A 23,597-nucleotide genomic window follows, 5' to 3' on the forward strand; every position below is an offset into this window, starting at 1 on the left:
AAATGGACTGGATTATGAGCAGGACAACAGATGGCCATCAATGGGGAATTCAGTGGACACTTTTCAAATAGCTAAAGGACATTGATTTTCCTGATGATGTCGCCCTCCTTTCACACCAACATGAAAGCATGGAAGAACAGGTCACAACACTAGAAAAAAATGCCTCAGTGATTGGACTGAGCATTAACAAGGGAGAGACCAAGACAATGAGGATCAACTAGTCCAACAACAACACCATCACACTGGGAGGGGATGATCTGGAAGATGTGGAGCAGTTCATCTACTTGGGGAGTATTATGGGCAGAGAAGGAGGAACAGACAAGGATATCAATGCTAGGATAGGGAAAGCAACAGATGCATTCAAGACTCTTCATCCCATATGGAGTTCACAAATAATATCTGCAAAAAAAACCTGCGAATTTTCAACACAAATGTGAAGAGTGTGCTCTTGTATGGATGTGAGACCAGGCATACTAAAAAGTCTTCAAATCACAAGCTACAGACATTCATAAACAGATGTTGAGGTACATCATTCACATCAAATGGTAAGACTTTGTCGCAAATTAGGAGCTTTGGAACAGAGCAGGACGAGAACCACTTAACGTTCAAATCAAAGAAGAAAGTGGGGATGGCTAGGACACACTCTCAGAAAACCACCATCCAGCATAGTCTGTCAAGCTCTCACATGGAACCCACAAGTAAAACGCAAAAGGGAAAGACCTCGGACAAAGTGGAGAAGATCTATTGAGATTGAAGGACAACAACTGGGGTACTCCTGGAGTCAGCTAGAAGTTTTGTCTCAAGACAGAGTGAAGTGGAGGAGATTTGTAGATGACCTATGCTCCACTAGGAGTACAAGGGTTTAAGAAGAAGAAATAGACATAGTCTAAGTGTTCATGACCACCATAAATGTGATAAATCCTATTTAAACAGTGCATGAAGGGGAAAAGTTTTGGTAATCAATAACATGTGTATGCCATTTTGGAAATGTCCAAAGAACCACATGGAGTCCATCTTGGCCATCCTTCTTCCTCCCCTGAGGGCATTTTCCTGCCCTTAACACTTTCCCATTCTTTTGATGTTTTGGCAGGAAAGTTAGACAGACGCGTGACTGAGGTTCTGCCCAGGAACAGTAGCTTATTTAAGGGCTGCCTCTTCAGTTCCAAGGGACTGTGCTTCTGAATGGCAGAGTCTGGAGCTAGATAGAGGGGTACGCCAGCACTGTGCAGACAGGTTTTGGTTGTGGGAGGGTGAACTTACCTGTACACAAGGTGTGTGCTACCAGCTGCCACCCGTCATCACTAAGGACACACCCACGGCTGTGCAGGGAGGGGAGTGGGCCGATTATTGTTGGAGCAGAGCTGACACAACCTGATCACTCTCACCTGAGATACCATCTGGAGACAGAATCCGGAGTGGTCCCACTGCCATGAGGATCCACAAGCTGCAGGATATGGCAGTGATTTCATAATCCTCCATTTCCTTACCTGGGTCCCATCCTGGTGGAAGGGAATTCACCCAAGTCGCAGTCGTGCACCACCTTTGTGTCACTTACCTTTAGTTGTGGGGGTCTTGGTTTTAATTACATTCTTTACTTTGTTTGAACTGTTAAATAAATGGTCTCTTTGTTAGCACCCACATTTTAGTTGGTTTTGTTTTTCCTAAGGGGCTAAGACAAACCCGGATGACAGAAGCAAGTAGGGAGTCATTCCTTTAGGCTGCTTCCCTTTTCTGCCATGCATACCAGTCAACAGGCATACAAGTTCTGTTACTAATGAGCTTTTGTAGACACAACTACATTAGGGCAGAAACAAGTTTAATGTATTGTGTACAAGTTTATTTTCCTTATTTGAGCTAGAAATGCCTCTCAAATCTGGCTTTCTTTTTCATTAAACAATTGCAAAGTTGCTTTTGTTACAGAATAAATAGTAAATCCAGGGATTTTTACAAGGTGATGTATAATATGGATTTCCTTTCTATTTTCAAACAAAGTGGTACTGAGTTTTAATCCATTAATCCTTTTTTACCCAAATATTTATTTTCCTTATTATTAGCCATTCCTTTTGTGTGACTGTTACCTGTATTCGAAGGCAGTGAATCTGCTCCTCCATAACTTGATCAAAGTTGTCCAGTTCAAATTTTCCATTGCAAAAATCTCCTGCTCTTCTGAAAATCCTGCATGTTGCACTATCATTTTCCTTTATTTTCACTTTGCCCAGTTCCAGGTAACCTGAATACAGAATGTCCTGTTTGTATTCAGCTGACCCTGTATAAATATGAATCTTCTGGAGAATGATAGGTGTTTCAAAAACAATGGTAAAGGTGCTCCCTGATAATACATTCCTTCCCCAAAAAACACCTTTGCCAGGTGGACAGACTTTTTCAGGCATATAGTTATCAAACACTGGTATGTCTGTGTAACAGGAGGCAGCAGGGAAGTCTCCAAAATCCCCAAAATCTTCTTGGAACTCTGGATCCTTGAGTGCATTTTCCATAGTGTGAAAAGATGAAATTCTGCCAATGTGCTGAAAAAGAGAAGGTCTGAAGGTAATGATTTCTTTCTGCGCTTTGGATTGGTAAAAAAGTTCTAAGAGCCAGTCACAGGGCATCACATCATAAAACAGCAACAGGAATCGTGCCAGTTTGGGAAGATCTTCATTGTGATAGAGTTTCCCTATATAGCCCAACGTTGAAAAGGAGACTGTGGTCCAGGGCTCCCTCCGTTCATGTATAAATTGTTGTATTATGGAAAGGAAACCACTGGCACAAACCACATCATCTTCCAACATCAAATAATAATGAGAGAGGCTGGCACAAAAGTTAACTAAAAAAGCATAGTCCACATTCTGTTTTGACCTGTGCTGGATCCTTTCATCTTTATCCCAGAAGTTCCTTTGCAGACTTTGTAAAGAAGGGTAACTGGCTAAAGAGCTGCATACAACAAGAAGGTTTCCTTCATCAGTATGTGAACTAAATTGATCTTTTATCTCCTTGGCTGTTTGCTTGTTTAGAGTAGAATCATTGTTTGCTAGATAGACCACTAAGACTATTGCTTTTATCTCCTCTGGGCTGGATTGACTAAATATGGATTCAATTGTCTGCAATAGATAGTTTTTATTCTTCCGGTGAATGGAGGAAATCCCAATTGATAAGTACCCTACAAAAGGTAAAAAATAAATTATTTTTTATCTCTTTTTTCCCTTCTATGAACTGTTCCTGCTTTGGTGAACTAGAGGCAGGATCGTAGGAAATTATAGTTTCACTGGTTTGGTTCTGTGTATTCCTGTAGGAGTTCCAATTGCTCAATAAAACAAGCAGTCAAAATAAAGAATTTGGGGTCCTGTGCACTATGGAAATTACTCCTACACCCTTTTCTTAAAAAGTCTATAAATATGAGAACAACTCCATTTATTAATTATTTGTATAACTGCATAATATATAATCCGTGAGCTGAGCATTGTGCTAAGACTCTAGTGATTATGCAAAAGTTTCTTTCTGTAAAGAGAAATACAGACATCTGAGAATCAGGAAGAAAGTACATTGTACCACAGTCATTTCTCTCTTACACTGATTCATTTCAGCGTAGGACCCTAATCTGAGATCTGGGATCATGTCTACCCAACAGTGTTATTCTGGAATAATGGACATTATTCCAAAATAACTTTGCGAGCATCTACACAGCAAGCCCTTTATTTTGAAATAATGGGAGTCTTATTCCAGATTTTGTAACCCTCATGACCGAAATAGCTATTTTGGAATAGGACATGTGTAGACGCGGCAGATGGAGTTATTACAAAATAAGAGGCCTCCAAGAAATCCCACAGGTTCTCTGCTGGCCACTGGCCACACTCATCAGAACTCTATAGATTCCCTTCCCCTTCAGCCTTTAAAGCTGCAGCCTTCAGGGGAAATCCTGACTACCCTGAGCCACGCAGCAGGTGCCAGACCAGTGCTTTATGCTACCATGAGTGACCCCGTTGCTCCCACTGAGTCTTCCATTACTGCAAGGGAGCCAGCAGCCAGCTCCCAGGACCCTGCCCAGGGATGGAAGAGTTATGTGCCTTCCTAGTCTCGTGCAGAAATCCTGGACCTCACTGAGGTCTGGGACAAGGAGGCAAACCTCCAGGATCTCCGCACCAGATACAGGAATATGGAAGTTTATGGCCATGTAGCTGAGAGCCTGGCCACCAAGGGCCACATGTGCATCCAGGAGCAGGTGCACATGAAAGTAAAAGAACTAAGGCAGGCCTATGCCAAGGCCAGGGAGTGCAGCTCCCACTCTGGGATGGCACTGCAGGCCTGTCCTTACTACACACAGCTCCCTTCCACCCCTCATTGTGGACTCAGGGCTGGAGGTGCCTGTCATAGCCCTCCTGTGAGGGCAGAGCCAGTGAAGAGGAGGAAGAGGATCCGGACGAGGCCAGCACCAGCTTGATGCCTGCCAGCCAGAAGATCATTCTTACCCTGGAGCCAGTACCCCCTCCCAGGATGTCTCCCGGGCAGCATCCAAAGTTGGGGAAGGCCCCTCAGGCTACGTCTAGACTACAAAAAGCTTCTTTCAAAAGAGATTGTCTAGACAGCAACCAGTATTTTCAAAAAAGAGAGCCACTTTTTCGAAAGAGAGCAGTCAGGAAGCCTGGGTGCTCTCTTTCGAAAAAGCACTGTGTTCAATGCCTTTTTCAAAAGAGCACTTTTGAAAAAAGGCATTATTCCCATAAAATGAGGTTTTCCGTGGTCGAAAAAACTGCTGTGTTTTTTTTCGATTTACTTTCAAAAGAACGCGGCAGCAGTCTAGACACAGAGGAAGATTTTTTTGAAAAAAGGCCACTTTTTTTGAAAAAAAAAACCCTGTAGTCTAGACACACCCTTAGGTGAGTGTCATCATTTGCCCTATATACACAAGTGGAGGCTGCCAGTGATGAGGGGCAGCCACACACTCCTTGCTCAGCCTTCTCAGTCTAGGGATTGCACAGCAGCTTGTACACAGGGATGGAAGAGGTATGTGCCTTCCTGGTCTGGTGCGGAGATCCTGGACCTCTGTGAGGTCCGGGACAAGGAGGCAAACCTCCAGGATTTCCACACCAAATGCAGGAATGTGGATGTCTATGGCCACGTGGATGAGAGCCTGGCCACCAAGGACCACATGTGCATCCAGGACCAGGGGTGCATGAAAGTAAACAAACTAAGGCAGACCCACACAGAGTGGAGTGACAGTCTGAGGCACACCCCCTGAGAAGGCTGCAACAGAGGACCCTTGTGCTCTGGCTGACAGGGTGTCTGGACAGGCCTGCCTTACTCCCGACACCAGGGTGGGACACTGGGACACCCTCCCTCCACAAGCCACCACTAAAAGTAGGCTAGGGACATGCAGACACTCACAAGTGCTGCACATAGGCATGCCCACACTCCTGGGGCAGCATCTGCTTCCCGGGACAGCACAACAAGGCAGAGGAGCGTCTGCCCGCCCCCCCCCCCCCCCCACACACACACAAGAATATAAGAACGGCCATACTGGGTCAGACCAAAGGTCTATCCAGAGCAGTATCCTGTCTGCCGACAGTGGCCAATAAGAGATGCCCCAGAGGGAGGGAACACAACAGGTAATCTCCAAGTGATCCCTCCCCTGTCTCCCACTTCCAGAGAAACAGAGGGACACCATTCCTACCCATCCTGGCTAATAGCCATTGATGGTCTTAACCTCCATGAATCTATTTAGCTCTTTTTTGAACTCTGTTAGGGTATGTCTACACTACCCCACTAGTTCGAACTAGGAGGGTAATGTAGGCATACCGCACTTGCAAATGAAGCCCGGGATTTGAATTTCCCGGGCTTCATTTGCATAAGCCGGCCGGCGCCATTTTTAAATGCCGGCTTGTTCGAACCCCGTGCCGCGCGGCTACACGCGGCACGGGCTAGATAGTTCGAACTAGCAAGCCATTCCGCACTATCTGTACACCTCATTCCACAAGGCGTACAGGTAGTTCGGAATGGCTTGCTAGTTCGAACTATCTAGCCCATGCCGCATGTAGCCGCGCGGCACGGGGTTCGAACAAGCCGGCATTTAAAAATGGCGCCGGCCGGCTTATGCAAATGAAGCCCGGGAAATTCAAATCCCGGGCTTCATTTGCAAGTGCGGTATGCTTACATTACCACCCTAGTTCGAACTAGGGTGGTAGTGTAGACATACCCTTAAAGTTCTAGTCTTCACCACATCTTCTCGCAAGGAGTTCCACAGGCTGACCATGTGCTGAGTGAAGAAAAACTTCCTTTTCTTTGTTTTAAACCCGCTTCCTATTAATTTCATTTGGTGATCCCTAGTTCTTATATTGTGGGAATAAATAAATAACTTTTCCTTATTTACTTTTTCCACACCAGTCATGATTTTATAGACCTCATCATATCCCCCCTTAGTCTCCTCTTTTCTAAGCTGAAAAGTCCAAGTCTTTTTAATCTCTCTTTATATGGGACCCGTTCCAAACCCTAAGTATTTTTCTTCCCCTTTTCTGAATCTTTTCTAATGCCAATATATCTTTTTTGAGAAGAGGCATCCACATCTGTATGTAGTATTCAAGATGTGGGCATACCATGGTTTTATATAGTGGCAATAAGATATCTTCTGTCTTATTCTCTATCCCTTTTTTAATGATTGCTGACATTCTATTTTGTTTTGTGACTGCCACTGCATACTGAATGGATGCTTTCAGAGAACTATCCACGACTCCAAGATCTCTCTCTTGAGTAGTTGTAGCCAAATTAGTCCCCATCATATTGTATGTATAGTTGGGATTATATTTTGCAATGTGCGTTACTTTACATTTATCAACATTAAATTTCATTTGCCATTTTGTTGCCCAATCACTTAGTTTGGTGAGATCTTTCTGAAGTTCTTCACAGTCTGCTTTGGTCTTAACTATCTTGAGCAGTTTGGTATCATCTGCAAATTTTGCCACCTCACTGTTTATCGCTTTCTTTAGGTCGTTTATAAATAAGTTGAATAGGATGGGTCCCAGGACAGATCCTTTGGGGACCCCACTAGTTACTTCTCTCCACTCGGAAAACATACCATTTATTCCTACCTTTTCTTTCCTGTCTTTTAACTAGTTATCAAGCCACAAAAGGACCTTCCCTCTTCTCCCATGACAATTTACTTTACTTAAAAGCCTTTGGTGAGGGACCTTGTCAAAGGATTTCTGGAAATCTAAGTATACTACATCCACTGGATCCTCCTTGTCCACATCTTTGTTGTCCTCCTCAAAGAACTCTAGCAGATTAGTAAGGCATGATTTCCCTTTACAGAAACCTTGTTGACTGTCCCCCAACAAATTATATTTATCCACGTGTCTGACAATTTTATTCAGTTCTATAGTTTCAACTAATTTGCCCAGTACTGATGATAATTGCCAAGATCACCTCTAGAGCCCTTTTTAAATATTGGCATCACATTAGCTATCCTTGAAGCATTAGGTACAGAAGCTGATTTAAAGGATAGTTGACAAACCACAGTTAATAGTTCCACAATTTGAGTTCTTTCAGAACTCTTGGGTGAATGCCATCTGGTCCCGGTGACTTGTTACTGTTAAGTTTATCAATTTGTTCCAAAACCTCTTCTAATGACACCTCAGTCTGGGACAATTCCTCAGATTTGTCACCTAAAAAGAATGCCTCAGGTTTGGGAATCTCCCCAGTATCCTCAGCTGTGAAGACTGAAGCAAAGAATTCATTTACTTTCTCTGCTATGACTTTATCATCTTTGAAGGCTCCTTTAGAATTTCAATTGTCCAAGGGCCCCACTGGTTGTTTAGCCGCCTTCCTGCTTCTGATGTACTTAAAAAACATTTTACTATTACTTTCTGAATTTTTGGTTAGCTGTTCTTCAAACTCCTTTTTGGCTTTTCTTTTTATACTAGCCAATAGCCAGTCATAAAATGGGATTTTCGGGTCTCTCCTCCATGTCCGTCTCTCTCTCTCCTCCTCCTCCTCCTCCTGCCTCGCCCCCCCCCCCCCCCCCCAGCTCTCCTCCGCCTCCTGCCTCTCTCTCCATCTCTCTTTCTCTTCTCCCTCTTCTACCTCTCACTTGGGGGACTGCGGAGCCCAAATGGCTGTTTGGGCTCCGCGCTCCCTGTGGGGGGCAAACAGCACAAGCGGCTGTTTGGGCTCAACTCTCCCCATGCAGCACAGGGACCCCAAATGGCCGCTTGCACCGCTTGCTCCCCTGCAGCGGCCCGGCTGAGTGGCACAGAACTCAGACGAACACCACGGCGGGAGGCAACAGTGCCCCCCAGAGACAAGACTATAATGCTACAGCATTACAGAGTCACAGACATTGGGCTACTATATATATGATTTTTACATTTTTTACAATTTGACACAGTTTATGATCCTTTCTATTTTCCTCACTAGGATTTGACTTCCACTGTTTAAAAAAATATCTTTTTATCTATCACTGCTTCTTTTACCTGGTTGTTAAACCACGGTGGCACTTTTTTGGCTCTCTTCTTGTGTTTTTTAATTTGGGGTATACTTTTAAGTTGGACCTCTATTATGGTGTCTTTGAAAAGTTTGCACAGATTTTACTTTTGTTACTGTACCTTTTAATTTCTATTTAACTAACTTCCTCATTTTTGTGTAGTTCCCCTTTCTGAAAATAAATGCCATAATGTTGGGCTGCTGGGCTGTTTTCCCCACCACCGGGATGTTACATTTTATTAACATTATGGTCACTATTTCCAAGCGGTCCAGTTATATTTACCTCTTGAAACAGATCCTGTGTTCCACTTAGGACTAAATCAAGAACTGTCTTTTCCCCTGTGGATTCCAGAACCAGCTGCTCCAAGAAGCAGTCATTTCCCCCCAACACTCTCCCACCTTCTCCAGCAGCCAGGGATACAAGTCTTCTCTCTGAGGGACACTAACACAGCTGGACCCGGCATGTACACGGCATGGAGGGAAGCCCAGCCACCCTGTGGCACCCCTCCTGGTCTGGGCAGCACCTTCCCATGCCTGCTTGTCCCTGGGATGTGGTGGTAGTGAGGCTCCCCCCTCGGATATCTGTGTCCCTGTTGGAAAGGCCTGTCTAGGCCTCAGGTGACCATGGTCGAAGCACATAGCCTTCATCTGACCTGAGGGCTTTCGGTCTCAGCTCAGAGATGAGGCCTGGCTTCATGCACAGTGTCTCCTGGGATTACTTCCCTTTTTTTTATTCTCCACAGCTGGAGCAGCTGTGAAAGGGGAGCAGTTGCCACCTCTCATGCCATCCTCTTCACCCCATGTGATCCACCAATACTGGAGAGCCCACACGGACCTCCAGAGGGAACATATCGCTGCCCTGTGAGCCCTGCAGCACTCCATGGGCCAAGAGGCGGACATGACATCTGGCAAGAGCTGCTGAGACAGGGCCAATCCATCTGTTCAGCCTTCCACATGGTCATCAACTACCTGGTGGCTGCTCCCACGCCGGCTCCCATGCCAGCTCTCACCCCTCCAGCTTCTCCACCTAACCTCCCCCATGGCCACCGAGAGCCCCACACATGAGGCAGTGGCACCACACCCAATGCAGGCACCACTCCCAGCCTGAGCCCTAAGCCTCTCTTCTCACCCTCCTCCCCCTTCCACTTCCCTCCTCCCTCTTCATATGGGTTCTTACCCCAGTCCCTCCACAGTTACATTTACCCCAATAATAAAAACAGAGTCTATTGTTTCCTAACAAAAAGTGTGGTTTATTGTCTGTGCACGGGAGGAGAGGTTGGGGGTGGAGAGAGGAAAGGGAGAGCAGAGGAAGAGAGGGGTGGGGGATAAAAGGTGGAGAGGGGCAATGCACAGGACCCTTGTGGGGAGGCCCAGGAGAGAGTGTCACTAGGGTCCTTGTGTGAAATTCCCTCAGCGCCTTCTGGATGTGCACAGGCCCCTGATGGGCCTACTGTCTAGCAGCTTTGCAAAGGCCCTCCTGATTCAGTCAGTCTCTGCCCGCCCCCCTACTCTGACAGGAACATTTCCCCCTTGTTTTCACAAATATTGTGAAGGACACAACATGCTGCCACCACCTAGGGGATGTCCTGCTCATCAAGGTCCAGCCAGGTGAGGAGGCAACAGAACCTCCCCTTGAGATTCCTGAGGACTCCCTCCACCACAATGTAGGCCCTGCTGAGCCTAGCATTAAAGTGTTCCTTGGTGGGGTCAAGATGTCCAGTGTAGGCCTTCATAAGACAGGGGGTAGGCTGCTTCCCCTACAATACAGACTGGCACATCCACGTCTCCAACACTGGTAGCGCGGTCGGGGGAAAACGTGATGGTGGGCATCTTTTGGAATGGGCTGGAGTTTCAGAAGACATGTGTGTTGTGCACCTTCTGATGTAGATGTTGGTGAACTTAGCCACAGTGGTCAATGAGGGCCCGCAGGACCATTAAAAATGACCTCTTGCGATTAATATATTCGGATGCCTCGTGATCAGGGGCCCAGATGAGGATATGGGTACCATCAATAGCCCCCCTTCCACAGTTGGGGAAGCCCATAGCCACAAAGCTGGTGATGATGGGGTCCACATCACCCAGGCTGATGACTCTGCAAGCAGGGTGGTGTTGATGACCCTCACCGCCTGTAGAATCACAAGGTTGCCAGGCCCTCAGGAGGTCCCATCCCTCTCCCTCACCCCCCCCCCCCCCACACCAAGAGCAATCTCGACTTGCCCCATCCCCCATCAGGGCTTTGTGAAGGCGGGACTGAAAAAACTTCTGGGGAGGAGGCTTCTATCACCACCATCTCCTTCCTTAGGAACCCCATTCCAGCAGTTCTGTTCACCAACCTCCTGGGGCAATAGAATGAGAGCACCATACCGGCATAACCGTGCGCCCAATGGTTGATCTCCCCATGCCCAACTGGTTCCTGATGGATCTATAGCTGTCTGGCACAGCAAGCTTCCAGATGGCAATGACAATCCACTTCTGGAGGGGGATGGTGGGTCTCCAATGGGTGTCCCATTGCCGGAAGACAGGAGTGAGCCACTCACACAGCTCCAGGAAGATGTCCTTCCACATGTGGAAATTCTGGAGTCACTGCTGGTCATCCTACTGCTCCAGGAAGATCTGGTCCCAGCAGTCAGAGCTGGTGTCCAGTCTCCAGAAGCAGCGGTACACAGTGTGCAGGGGAGGGTGGGTGGGGTTGAGCTGCATGAGCCATGAGTGGAGAGTGGAAAGGAATTGCCCCACAACAAGCTGGAAGTCCTGTTCCTGAAGGGCCTGGAAGGCTGCCCACAGAAACTTCAGCAGGAGGTACACTAAGACATATAAGAGCTGTTGACTACTGAGAGGCAAGTCCTGCTCCATGGCTAGAGAGCTGAGGTGTCCACAACCACATCAGGCAAAGGAAAAGGTTTTGCTGTCCCTCAGGCTGTGTCCAGACTCAGGGTTTTTTTCGGGAAAAGTAGCCTTTTCCCGAAAAAACTTCCCCTGCTCCAGACTCAAGCCGCGTTCTTTCGAAATTATTTCGAAATAACGCGGCTTTTCTTTCGATGGCGGTAAACCTCGTTTCACGAGGAAGAACGCCTTCTTTCGAAAGTTCCTCTTTCGAAAGAAGGCGTTCTTCAATGTAAATAGGGCTTCCTCGAAAGAGAGCATCCAGACTCACTGGGTGCTCTCTTTCGAAAAAGCGGATTGCTCTTTCGAAAGATCCGCCTGCAGTCTAGACGCGATCTTTCGAAAGAGGCTCTTTCAAAAGATGCTTTCGAAAGAGCCTCTTTCGAAAGAAGCCTGCAGTCTAGACATAGCCTCAGTGAGGTAGGCAAAGGAAAAAACCTGGGACATGGCTGTATGGGGGGGGCCCCTTTAAGCTCAAGGCTCAGGTAGAGAGTGTTGTCCTGATGCCCTGCCTGAAGTGCTTCCAGGTGGCCTTAAATGTGATTTAGTGTCCAATGAGTGTGGACGCTCCATTTCAAAATAAGCTATTTTGAAATATAAATTTTGAAATAAGCATGCAGTGTAGACATGCTCTGGGGCTATGTCTAGACTGCAAGCCTCTTTCGAAAGAGGCTTTTTTGAAAGTATCTTTCGAAAAAGCCTCTTTCGAAAAAGAGCGTCTAGACTGCAAGCAGTACTTTCGAAAAAGCAAGCCGCTTTTTCAAAAGAAAGCAGCGATTGAGTCTGGATGCTCTCTTTCTAAAAAGCCCTGTTGGCATTCAAGAACGCCTTTTTTCGAAAGAGCACTTTCGAAAAAAGGCGTTCTTCCTCGTGAAATGAGGTTTACCGCCGTCGAAAGAAAAGCCGCGTTCTTTCAATTTAATTTTGAAAGAATGTGGCTGCAGTCTAGACGCAGGTGACGTTTTTTCGAAAAAAGGCTACTTTTTTTGAAAAAAACCCTGAGTCTGGACACAGCCTGGGAGTGAAAGTTTGTGCAGACACATATAACTTTGAACTCAGTTCTGTGGCTAGCCAAGAACAAATAACGTGGTAAGTTTGCAATGCGATTTGGTTGTTTCCTTTTCCTGTTGACAAAATAAGTAGCCTTCAGAATCCCAGGTCACCATAGGATTTAGGGACCCACCCCATTCTACTGGACATCATGAATAACATATCTACCTTTCACTGAGAGATCAGATCTGCTACCAGGATTCTCAAAATCACAGATAAGATCATTATTCCAAGCCATGAGAGAAAGATCAGATAAGACTTTTAAAATAAACTACTGTGAAATATGTTTAATGTTAATAGATCTAGCTAGGGAAAATTTCATTTACCCATACATGGCAATTTGATGCTTTTAAAAATCTAATTACTCATGCTCTCTCTTTTTATTCTGGAACATTTGCTAAGTAGGCAACATGCTTGGGTGTATTTATGAAATATGACTTAACAAATGAACTCAGCCATGCCCAGCTAGCTCCCCAACTCCAGGACAATAAGCTCCTGCCAAAAGCAGCACTGCTGGATACTGTACAAACCAGAAGAGAGCAAATACATTAGTTCATTGGATATCTGAGGCAGAGATGATTTGCTGTCTTTTAAAAAACCAACAGGAACTTTACCAGCTCTAAGGGAAGAGGGCACTGAGTCTCAGCTGACTCTGGACACAAGTTTGATCTCAGACAAGGAACTACCTCTGAGCCACAGGAGGACTGGGCAGCTAAGTGAGGAGGAAAGCTGGTTCTCTCCTCTCAGGGAAGAAAGATGGATTTAGTTGCCAGCTTCAAGTACTCTGAAGAGGACACTGTTGCTCTGATGGCTCCTGACAACAACAAGGAGGCAGAACAAGTCTAGGATGAGCTGAGCCACGAAAAGGGACCTGAAAAACCTGAGTCCTCCTGAAAGCCCACCCCATCTTACACCTTTGTTATCTGGTAGAGTGTTGAAAAGAGGCCTGACTGCATAGGGTGCCAAACCTGAGCAGTTCTGTGACACCATATGCCAGTGTGCAATGCCACTCACTTAAATTTGCCCCACATCTCCAGGGACATCAGGACCATACTTGGTCAGGGTCCAAATAAAGTTGCAACCTCCAAGAAGCAAAAAAACTGGTCACTGCTCCAGCCTTCCATTAGTTTGATCCCCTGGTTCATGAGCTCTGACACCCATTTCTTCCCAGAAGCCTTAGCCCAGAGAGTGTTCCAACCACCTGCTCCCAGCAGCCTTGATGTGGAGCTTCTTGCAAGACCAGTACTCTATTCTTGATTGTTCCAAGGTGCTCTTACATTTAGTGGTATTGTAGTAGATATCCATATGCACATTTTTTACTAGCAGTTTTAGGTTTAAAAAAAAAGAAAAGTAATGAACATAGTGTATGTGACATCCATAAACGGGTTAATTTCAAAAGCTATTAGGAAAAATAGGCCAACTTCTACTCTGATTTATAGGGAAAGCTCCAGAACACATTTTTCCTCATGTGTAATTAACCAATGTCTCATTGGCTCAATGTCATAGTTGACCTGATTCAGTAAAATACTGAGGGTACATCTACACTAGCCCCCTAGTTCGAACTAGGGAGGCTAATGAGGGCAACTGAAATTGCAAAAGAAGAGTGGGATTTAAGTATCCCATGCTTCATTAGCATGTTCCCGGGCAGTTGCCATTTTGGAAACTGACTAGCCCTGGAATAACTACACGCGGCAGTGAAATGGGAGTTTGAAGTAAACCCCTTAACTCGGATTAGCTATTAAACCTCATTCTACAGGGATATTTAAATCCCATGCTTTTTTTGCAATTTCGGTTGCCCTCATTAGCCTCCCTAGTTCGAACTAGGGGACTAGTGCAGACGTACCCTAAGATCCTTCCTAACTTTAAGACTGTGAGTAATCTCATTGAAATAAGGGAGATTATTCACATATATAAAATGAAGCAGGCAGTTAAGTACCTTGAATTGGTGTCAGTATTATGATGTTGCCATAGTGCTAGAGAGTTTGGGTTGGCAGAGTTTCTTTGGAACCAAGAAGAGCTGGAATCCTCCCTCTTTTGTGGCTCTTTATATTTCAGGGAATCCTGAGTGATTTTGCCTCTCAGATCTTACTTTTAAGGTCATTAGTTACTTTGATAATATTCCTGAATTGCATAATAATACATTCACTGTTAGTACAACAGCAAGGAACTGAGGTGGCCAACCAGAGTCGAGCTTCAGTCAACACTCACTTTTTCTAGTAGGACGAGAACCTAAGATATAGTCATATGGAATTGGTAAAGGATCTATCACAGTTCCTTTTACAGTAAAATTTTGATTTTGTGGCATCTCGCAAACAGCAGCCTCCAAATCAGCCGTCTCCTTCTCTCCAGCTGTGGCCTTAAAAACAAGACACTGTTACTTTCTAACATGTGAGACTGACACAAGCCACAGCATACAATATATATATATTATTGCTCCTGGACATATGGAAGCTATATTTTCCTGTTTCGTACCTTTCAAGCTGCCAATGTTTCAATATATGAAGGACATTATTATTACTATTTATGCATTTTTATATTGTAACAAGGTACAGTGTTATAGGAAAACAATGTGTAATGTGCACCCATGGAGCTAAGAACTAGAGCACAGAAAAGCGCTAATAGGAAGTGTCTACACAGCACTTATTTCAAAATAGAGCACTCTTCCTCCAACTTCCCTTCATCCTTGTACAATGAGGGTTACAGGAGTAAGAAGTCCTCCAACTTGACAGTACTTTTACACTATTTCAAAATGACTGTGCTAGTTATTTTGAAATAGTTTTGCAGTGTATACGCACCCTTAGGGCATGTCTAGACTACATGGCTCCGTCGACAGAGCCATGCAGATGAGTTTACTAGACAGAGGAAAATGAAGCGGCGATTTAAGCAGCATTTCATGAGGCATATCAGAGCAGTCGACAAAGGCTTCCCTTGTCGACTGCAGTGCATCCAGACTACCCCGCTGTGCTGCCAAACAGCTGATCGGCACAGCTCGGCGGCCATTTTGATGTAAATGAAACGGCAATTATTTAAATCGCCACTTCATTTTCCTATGTCTAGTAAACTCATCTACATGGCTCCGTAGACGGAACCATATAGTCTAGACATACCCTTAAGCTGCATCTAGATTGTCATGATTTTCTGGAAATACTTTTCACGGAAAAGTTTTCTGTGAAAAGCATTTTTGGAACAGAGCGTCTAGATTGGCACGGACGCTTTTTCGCAAAAGCACTTTTTGCAGAAAAGCGTCTATGCCAATCTAGATGAGCTTTTCTGCAAAAAAGCCCCGATTGCCATTTTCGCGATCGGGGCTTTTTTGCGGAAAACAAATCTGAGCTATCTACACTGGCCCTTTTGCACAAAAGCTTTTCGCAAAAGGGACTTTTGCCTGAACAGGAGCAGAATAGTATTTCCGCAAGCACTGATTTCTTACAGTAGGAAGTCAGTGCTTTTGCGGAAATTCAAGCGACCAGTGTAGACAGCTGGCAAGTTTTTCCGGAAAAGTGGCTGATTTTCCGGAAAAACTGGCCAGTCTAGACAAAGATTCTGAGTCTTCCTCCTCTTCAATGGTATTTATAGAAAAGCAATAATACACATTATGCTTTCTATAATGAGTGGGGAGTTTTCTTCCTTAAATGGAACTTCCCAAAGTCCCTAGCAGAATTCTTAATTTAGAGAATGACAACAAAAACAAGCACCCCAGGATTTCAGGCTAATTAACAAATTAGTTAATTTAAGCTTCACAAACTCTTCTATGATGCAGCTATTATCAGACCTGTTTTGCCAATAAGTAAACTGAGGGTTCAGAGACGTTACATGACATGTTACCGAGCATGGCTATGTCTAGACTGCAGAGCTTTTCCAGGATAAACGCTCTACCACACTGAAGGAACACTTCTGAACAGTTTCTGAGAAAGCGGATGTGTTCTTTCGGCATCCCTGTATTCCTCTTGGTGAGAGGATTAAGGGATGTTTCAAAAGAGGTTTCTTTAAATATGGCCCTGTGTAGATGGGCCAAATTTCAGAAAAGCCTCTTCCAAAAAGAAAAGCGAAAAAAGATACACAAATTGCAGTTCTCAATTTGCATATCTTTTTCTGACTTTTCCCGGTAGTGTAGACATAGCCCATAAGAAGCAGTCACAGAACTGGGAATAGAGCCCAGGTGACCTGTCTCCCAAATCTCTTCTGTAACTACTAAAGAAGATTACATTCATAGACTACGTGTATATTCAGAGTTTTTGCTGCTATATACACTATGGTCTAATATTCTATTTGCAGTCCATAGCACTGTATTACTGTTTCAATTACTCTCTATTGAGCACAAGTGCATAAACTCACTTCTCCAAGATGGTTTATGTGGCAGTACATAAAACTTGCCATTGGACTCAGATAGCTAAATAAAGATTTATAGATAGCTCACCTCTATTTATATTATTTCCTCTTGTGGATACAGGCTAATACAAGGGATTTACGCAGATACTGGTAAAAAGCAAGTTTGTCAACAATAATATATTATTTCTTTTTACCAACCCCTTTAACATTCGGTTCTGGTGAGGGCACATCTGGAGTATTGTGTCAAGTTCTGGGCCACCCACTATGGAAAGGACGTGGAGACATTGGAGACGGTCCAGCAGAGGGTGACCAAAATGATTAGGGGGATGGAGCACATGACCTATGAGGAGAGACTGAGGGATTTGGGTTTGTTTAGTCTGCAGAAGGAAAGAGTGAGGGGGGATTTGATAGCAGCCTTCAACTTCCTGAAGGGAGGTTCCAAAGAGGATGGAGAGAGGCTGGCAGAACAAGGAACAATGGTCTCAAGTTACAGTGGGGGAGGTCTAGGTTGGATATTAGGAAAAACTATTTCACTAGGAGGGTGGTGAAGCACTGGAATGGGTTACCTAGGGAGGTGGTGGAATCTCCATCCCTAGAGGTTTTTAAATCTCGGCTTGACAAAGCCCTGGCTGGATTGATTTAGTTGGGATTGGTCCTGCCTAGAGCAGGTGGCTGGACTTGATGCCCTCCTGAGGTCTCTTCCAGCTCTATGATTCTATGATTCTTTGCATTATTTCTTGCCCTTAGCAACACTGCTGAATTTTGTATATGTAGGAATTTAATGTTTGCTGTTTATTCCCTCTTTCAAATTACTAACAGAGCGGCTAAATAAGACAGGGCATGACCTGTTCCAGTAGCACTATATTAAACACTCACCCCATTCCAATACATTACTGCCTATCATTAGCCTGTGTTTACAGAACTTCAGTGACTTTCCAGCCCATGTGATAGTGTTTATATCCAACCAACTTGAATTAATAAGGAATAAGATTACAAGAGCAGCTGTGTCTAATGCTTTAATAAAATCCAAATGGATTATCTCTATCTCATTCCATTCATCCACTTATTTTACAATTCTGTTGAAATAAACGTGGGTTTGTCTGACAAGATTAGTTTTTTTAACCTCACATTGTTTATTGCTTATTGTTCCAGTTTTCTCTAGGTGTTTGGTGACTTTTAGTTTTTGATATAAGTTCTGCTATTTCACTAGCGTTTGACATTGAACTTACTACAGGTTCGACAAGGAGTCCTGTAGCACCTTATAGAGTAACAGATGTATTGGAGCATAAGCTTTTGTGGGCAAAGACCCACTTCGTCAGTTGCATGTCATGTCATGCATTTGACAAAGTGGGTCTTTGCCCACAAAAGCTTATGCTCCAATCAGGGGTGGCCCGTGAGCCTAGGCAGACTAGGCGGTCACCTAGGGCGCCGCTGGCCCAGGCACCCAATGATGACATCACGGGGCACCCAGGCTCCCCTTGATTACATTACGGCCATTGACGGTCGTGCAGGCGGGGGCGCCAATCACACCTTCCACCTGGGGTGCCAGCTACTACAACCGGCCTTGGGCCACTCCTGGCTCCAATCCATCTGTTAGTCTATAAGGTGCTACAGGACTCCTTGTTGCTTCTGCAGATCCAAACTAACATGGCTAGCCCTCTGATACTTACTACAGGTTGAAACTCTCTTAATTGGGATTCTCTGATCCGACAACATCCCTGGTCCAATACATATGTTGCGGGACCAGAGAGTCCTGTTGGCGGGCCAGCAGCAAGGACCCCTGCAAGGCTGGCAGGCCAGGGGGGCCCCTGGAAGGGGTCCAAAAATGACCTCCCAGGATCCAGCAAAATCCGTCATCTGGGACCAGTCAGGTCCTGAGGGTGCCAGACCAGAGAGGTCCAACTTGTAGCTAAGAGCTGACAAGTTCACTCGTATTTCTGCATTTGAAGACCAATACCATGTTTGATAGTTTGTGCTCATTGGCATCCACTACAGCTCTGAAAGTTTTCTCACTGAATAGTGTCACTTTGCCACCCGTAACACAGTGAACTATTTTCATCTTGGTCTAAGGGAATATGCGATATAGAATGCACACTAGTGCAGAGGGTGCCAGAGAGGTCTTGGGACAGGGCTATCCTCACTCCCCTGGAACTGTCAGTCATGTAAAGTTGGGAGGGGGTCTTGGAGGGAGGAAACTGCAGTTTGGTGGGAGAAAGGAGCAGGAGACTGCTAGAGGATCTTCTGGAGCCACAGAAGGAACTTCCAGATTGAAACTTTTCATCTCAGTCCTATAGAGAGTGCAGCAAAATCAGAAAGTGCAGCAAAATCCAGGGTAAATCAGAAAGATTCAAGAAGGCTTTCAAATGGCCAGGGTCCCTTGCAAGTTGTGAGGAGCAGCCTGGGCCTAAGGCTGAGCTGACAAAACCCAGTATAAATAACTGGATGTGGGCAAGTTCCCATGCTATCTGGGTAAGAAGCCGCAGGAGTCTGTTTTACAGTGTGTACAAACGTGATCATTGGGCACAGTTTCGACTTAGTTTCGTATTTGGTACTGTATATGGACCTGTATGCAATTCCCTCTTTAACATACCCATGACTCTACCACCTCTGATTCTGTGACAGATTTGAATGGGCACTGGAGGTGTCTGATGGTAGTGACCACTGCACAAACAAAAACCAGATAAAGCTAATAGTCAAACACAATCAGGGGGAGGGGAAAGGATTGCTATTATCCCTTTAACTAGCAGTCAAATAACTCAATTACTTAATAGAATTTAGCACTCATAGTGCTTTTCATCTTCAAAGTGCTTTGAAAACATTAGCTAATTAATTCTCATTATTGGTAAGTAACCTATTTCCCAGTCCTCCATAGACACACAGAGACACTCTCATGCACAGATCAGCTCCCAAGACACTGAAAAGCATCAGGACTCGAGGAGCTGAGGATCCAAAATATATGAACCATGGTTCTGCAGACCTGTTCAGCCTAAACAAATCTCAGATGTATTCTTTTTCTTAATTTTTGTATTCAAGCAATAATGGTGACAAAAATCAACCTTGAGTTCTCTTGTCACAAATTCCACTGGTCATAATTTATTTGGTAAACAATGCCAAAGCTGTCTTTCCTCTAGTGGAAAGGGTTGGGGTTTTTTTTCAGAAAAGTATTGCAAGTCAATATTGCCATTAAAGATCTGCATATTTTAAATGCTGAAAAACAATGTTTGCATCACTGAAAAACTTTCAATGTAGTATCCTGTAAAAGATTCATAATTTTTCATTAAATCAATGTATATGCAATATTTTTTGTGAAATAGCTATTCAGAAACTCCAAATTTGGGAGATTTTATCAAATCATTGTATATAGTCCACCATTAATAAATAACCTTATTTGAAAACAATTTGTGAATCATCCATTTTGTTACCTACATTAAATGGTGTTAATCCAGGCTTTCCCATTTTAAAGCAGTTACATTCTTCTTTGTTCTTTTTCCAAATAATGGTAAACAATATTATGAAAAGTAGAAGGAGAAAAAAAATCCTTGGAAGGGTTCTCCAATACCAGGCTAGTGCTTTTTGTATGTTGCAGGTTTTCACTGTCATTTTTCCTCCTTTAAATACAGACAATGCATCAAGTAGGTAAGAAACCAAAATCTAGAACATGGTGGCCTACATAATGCTATTTAGTGTGTGCCTATATATTTTAGTACACAACACATATTTGCTCATACTGGAGAAATTCTGTTAGGGATGTAAATGCCCCTTAAAGTGTTAATTGTTAAAATGATACCATTTCAATTGGTTATCAAGGGTCTCCAGCCCAACCCTCTGTCAGTGGCAGGGCTGCTCCAGACAGCTGGGGTCCCACCATGTCATGGGCAGTGGGGCTGCTCCAGCCTGAAAGCAGAAACATATGAAATCCTTATTTCTTGCTTTGTATGCAGTCATTACCTTTAACACAGTTAGGTGTTGACAGTAAGTTAAGGTTCCAGTTCTGCTCTGACATATGCAAGTGCAATTCCATTGATATCAATGGGTCATATTTACATCTGGTGTTAGCAGTTGCAACTCCACTGAATTCACCAGGGCTGAATTTGTGTATTTACATGTAGATGTGGATACTCCTCTCTGATTCTGAACTGAGAGGAACTTAGATCCATCAGTTCACTCTGAGCAGGGCATGAAAGGATAAAAGCTGTAGATTTGTATCATTGTTTCTCCCACTGGAGTTCTGTGGAAGATCCTTTGTAACAGAGGCTCTCAATTTTTCCAGACTACTGTAGCCTTTTCAGGATTCTGATTTGTCTTGCATTCCCCCAGGTTTCACCTTACTTAAAAACTACAAAATCAGACATAAGAATACAGAAGTATCATAGCACACTATTATTGAAAAATTGCTTATTTTCTCATTTTTACTGTATAATTATAAAATAAATCAGTTGTAATACAAATATTGTACTTCCATTTCAGAGCAGTATACACAAGTCATTCTCTGCATGAAATTTTCATTTGAACTGACTTCACTAGTGTTTTTTTATGTAGCCTGGTGTAAAAACTAGGCAAATATCTGGGTAAATTTATGTACCTCCCAGAAGACTTCTACATACCCCTATGGGCACATGTACCCCTGACTGAGAACTACTGCCACAAGAATACTATTGCAGGCCTGTATGCAGGGGGGGTGTGCAAAGAGTGTGAAAGCACCCCCACATGGTCACCCACGTGAGCATACTCCAGCTGACCAGAGGAAGGTAGGAGCAGCATACTACCCAAGCTTCCCTTCCCCATACTCTGGCAGGTCAGGGGAAGGCTGGGGCTGATTTCCCCACTTACTTGGGAGGCCATAGGAGTACATTCACACCCTTGCAGTCCATGTTTACAAAAAAGCACCCCTCCACAGAAATTCCTGCGTACGGGCCTGTATTGACTCTGTGCACCAATAGATTCCAGGGACATATAAGAAGGTGATACTACAGATAGACAGAGATAACTCCTTGCATTTAACAGAAACATTATCTCAGAACACTCCTGAATCTTTCTATATGAGCTCTTAAAGCCAATCTTTTTTCTCTACTTCAGTAGCCCTGATCTGGAACATGATTTTTCAGTTCTTGATATCGGCAATACTGGAACAGTCAATAAGAAATTATTGTGATTAAAAATTTTCTGTCAAAACTGGCTTTCAATAGAAAATTAGGAGGTTAACAAAACAATATTTTAGATGTAAAGTGTCTACTTATTGTAGAAAAATCCAGATTACCTCCAGTTTTTTCATCACAAAAACAACCATCCAAAATTGAAATAGTTAATGAGAAATGCTCTGCTACGAGACCTAATGGGTTTTGAAGTCAAATTTGGAAGATCCTCATGTCTCCATTCTTTTCTATTGGCTGGGCTCTTCAGCCAAATCATATCTCCCATTATACACCACAGCCAGAAACTCTTGCTATGCTATCAGTTCCCTACAGAATGAGGCAAGGCTTTGGCACACCATGGGAAATGTCATCCAACCACAGGTAGCCCAACCTATAGAGGAGAATCAAAGTGTGAAGCACCCAATATTCCTTGAGGCACCATAATGCCATGTCCTGATCAATATATTTCTGTTTTTTGATTTTTTACTGTAAAAACAAACTTTTCTAAGGAAAATTAACATTTTTATCCTTCCCTCCTCCCCCCCACACACAGAAATTTTCAATGTTTCTCAACCAGCACTACCTAAAACCCCTCTGAAACCCTCCCTCCCTCCCCTCACCCCTTGTTAATGGCTAGTAATGTAATGTCCTGCTTTTACTATACAGGGACAGGTCAGACATATAGTGGGGGCACATAGTTACCTGAATGTGAACTACCAGGGGCAAGATACAGATGGCCACATTTAAATCTGGATCAAGGTCACAACAAATAGGATCCTCTGCAGCTGACAATATGTTGTTCTAGTGTTTTATCAGCCTCCTCCTAACACACTGGATTGGCACTGGGGCTCCTGTGTCACTTTGTCCCTAAGGACAGCAATGCCCAGACTACCACTTGGCTAGCTGTCAAGTTAATTCTTTTTTTAGAAAAGCCATCATGGCAGAGGCTGGCTTTCCCACCTGAACAGCCACCAGCCATTGGTGCAATCCCTGGGCTTTATTAGCAGCCCTTGGGGCTACTGCTCCCATGCCAGCTGCAAGAGCACTGGATGGGGACTTATAGCAGTCTGTGCACTCCCTCCCCACACACTGGGAGCTGCTCAGACAGGCATTGAGTCTCCTGAGGAATAATGGCCCCCTGCACCATCTCCAAGGCAGTGTTGTGGCAAAGAGCCACTCACTCTGAGAGAGATATGGTGACAGCAGCTTCAGTCATTCCCTCAGCTCCCTTTACCCTGGTCCCATCTCTAGGTTTGCAGGCCCATGTGAGAAAACTGTATCAGCAGGTGCTTACTGGGCTGTCCAGGTTCCGGCTCCAGCAGGATGCTCTAGAGCTGACTCAGGCACCCAGCGTCGCAGGACTAGGGAAGCACAGGGCAGTGGTTATGCAGAGACCGTTTTCCAGAAGCAGCTTCCTTTCAAGGCACTGTGGCATGGAGACTCCCAACTGACAACATGTCTCTCCTCCTGCCTAGCTGCCTCCAACTGCCACGGAACCTCCACCTCTGAGCCTGGATGTGGTTCCCTGACACACACTCTGCTAGTCTCCTGTTAGGTGCTTCTCACACCATTGCCTCTCTGCCTCTCACCTGCTCTCTCAGTTTCTTTCCACGACTTGCTCCTGAGTCCCAGCTGTTGACAGACATTTCACGTTTTCCTGGGAAAAGATTTCTCCTCCCTCTGAAAGATATCCAGCCTGCTTAAAGACCCAGTCTTCTCAATGCACCCTCCTTTTCC

General features: G+C 44.5%; 1 protein-coding gene across 1 annotated transcript; it reads right to left on the reverse strand.

Moving 5' to 3' along the window:
• Nucleotides 1-1,799: 1,799 nt before the first annotated feature.
• Nucleotides 1,800-23,350, reverse strand: LOC102460254 (alpha-1,3-mannosyl-glycoprotein 4-beta-N-acetylglucosaminyltransferase C-like). The gene is made up of 4 exons (XM_025181842.3): nucleotides 23,155-23,350; nucleotides 20,155-20,336; nucleotides 14,608-14,755; nucleotides 1,800-3,157 (listed from the first exon to the last, which is right to left on the reverse strand). The coding sequence occupies exons 2-4, from the start codon at nucleotides 20,326-20,328 to the stop codon at nucleotides 2,013-2,015; spliced, it is 1,467 nt and encodes a 488-aa protein (XP_025037627.1). The 5' UTR covers nucleotides 20,329-20,336; nucleotides 23,155-23,350; the 3' UTR covers nucleotides 1,800-2,012.
• Between the last annotated feature and the right edge of the window lie 247 nt (nucleotides 23,351-23,597).

Source organism: Pelodiscus sinensis, chromosome 5 (assembly GCF_052426305.1).
Source record: "Pelodiscus sinensis isolate ZL-2025 chromosome 5, ASM5242630v1, whole genome shotgun sequence".
Lineage (NCBI taxonomy): Eukaryota > Metazoa > Chordata > Testudines > Trionychidae > Pelodiscus > Pelodiscus sinensis.

Bases quoted from the DNA above. Each gene is read 5' to 3' on its own strand.
- LOC102460254 (XM_025181842.3), bottom strand. From the start codon at position 20,328: ATGACAGTGAAAACCTGCAACATACAAAAAGCACTAGCCTGGTATTGG. The intron at 14,756-20,154 runs GTAGGTAACAAA...CTTGTTTTTAAG, and splicing joins CTGGATTAACACCATTTAAT to GCCACAGCTGGAGAGAAGGA. The intron at 3,158-14,607 runs GTGAGTGTTGAC...TACCTTTTGTAG, and splicing joins TTCTCGTCCTACTAGAAAAA to GGTACTTATCAATTGGGATT.